Raw genomic sequence first — 1612 nt, 5'->3', positions numbered from 1 at the left:
CCCTCCCCCACCACCACTCCATGCGCACCACCACCACCCCATTCACCTTGGTTGACAACTACTTTCTATCCCCTACTTCACTGTATGTGGAAATGGCCTCCTCAAGGTTGGGGCCAGAGGGCTTAAGGATGGGTTTACAAAGGAAGAGTTTCTATAGCCATCACTTCTAGTAGCTCTGTCATTGGCAGGTGCCCAAAGCCTCTTGACCTGCCCTGTGGAAATCACCTGAGCAGCAGAGGGTCTGATAGGGAATCAGGATTTCTGGTCTAGCTGGATATTGTCAAAGCCAAATAAAGACTCTTTTTGACTCAGGGTTTTTTTTTTTTGTTTTGTTTTGTTTTTAATAATAGAATAGTTATTTTTATTTTTTTACATTATTTTAAGCATTTTTCCATTTTAGTTGTAATCCCCGTGGGCTTCCCATCACCAAATCACCCTGTGCCATCACCATAGTCCAGTGCATTTCCCACCCCCGACTGTTTTTGATCCTATTCCCACTCCACCCTCATAAAATGTCTCTGGTCTATAGCTGTTCATTATTATTATTATTATTTTCTCACCTGGTCCATTATACTCCTGCTATGAGTGAAACCATCCGATATTTTCCCTTTTCTTTCTGGCTTATGTCATTAAGCATGATCTTTTCCAGCTCCATCCATGTTGCTGCATAAGGCATGTGTTTTTTTTTTAACATTTGCAAATGAATCTCAGGTCCTCCCATGTAGAAAATGTCCTGTCCCTTGTGGACAGCAGGTTTAACCCAAAGTAGGGGCTACATCCTAGGCCTAGTTTCTTCTGACCCCACAGCCTAGCACAAGGACTCTCCAATGTCACTGATTTGGTTAGAGAAAACTGCCAGCAATTGTAGTAGAAGATGTAGGCAGCCTCAACTGGTAAATCCCAGCACAGCCCTACCCACCTCTTATCCACCAAACCCTGGACATTCTTCCCTCCTCTAAACCCTGATCAGAGTGAGAACCTTCAGAAACCCAGATTACCTAGGCTCATATTTGGCTAGTACTGTGGCCCAGTGTGTGGGAAGCATGAGGGTTGGTCAACATGTGGTACTTATTCTCATCTGCTGAGCTGGACCGCATAGCAGATGTGACAAGTGTGGTATCCATGGCGTAATGTGGAGGATGCTCTGGGGAGAGAGACTTCCTAGGGTTGCTGCATGCTGTAATATATCTCTCTTTCCCTCCCTGGCTGCTGCATAGAGCCCCACATACAAGCTTGTGAAGAAGAAGCCACTGCCCTCCATCTCATCCAAGTCTTCTGTGTCCTGCATCTCCAACCCCTGGCATGAGGAAGCCGTCAACTACTTGACAGAGCAGGCCCTCTCCTTGCTCATTTATAAATATAAGTATGAAAAGAACCTTACCAAACAGCTGGGCTTTATCTCATTCCCCATCACCGAAGTGCTCATGGACCTCTTCCTGGGCTTCAAGAAGGTAAAGGGATCCTGTATCCACCTGTCCTCCAAGATAGACTGGAGCTGCCTACTGCAGAAGCTGGAGGAGGCTGAGTGGGCCCAACAGGCACCCCAGGCCTCCCAGCAGGCCTCTCTGCAGGCCTCCCAGCAGGCCTCTCTGCAGGCCTCCCAGCAGGCCTC

At 47.4% G+C, this 1612-nt stretch overlaps 1 protein-coding gene across 1 annotated transcript in view; it reads left to right on the top strand.

Moving 5' to 3' along the window:
- The window catches only part of CCDC116 (coiled-coil domain containing 116), a 4729-nt gene that overhangs the window by 2499 nt on the left and 618 nt on the right, over window positions 1–1612 (top strand). Inside the window, exon 4 of the mRNA XM_004681103.1 lies at window positions 1233–1607. Within this exon, the coding sequence (XP_004681160.1) occupies window positions 1233–1607 (375 nt within the window). The remainder of the gene's footprint in view (window positions 1–1232; window positions 1608–1612) is intronic.

Source organism: Condylura cristata, unplaced genomic scaffold (assembly GCF_000260355.1).
Source record: "Condylura cristata isolate star-nosed mole 26May11 unplaced genomic scaffold, ConCri1.0 scaffold00011, whole genome shotgun sequence".
Taxonomy (NCBI): Eukaryota; Metazoa; Chordata; class Mammalia; order Eulipotyphla; family Talpidae; genus Condylura; species Condylura cristata.
Note: the sequence above shows the minus strand (reverse complement) of the source record. Positions and strands in the feature narration are given on the sequence as shown.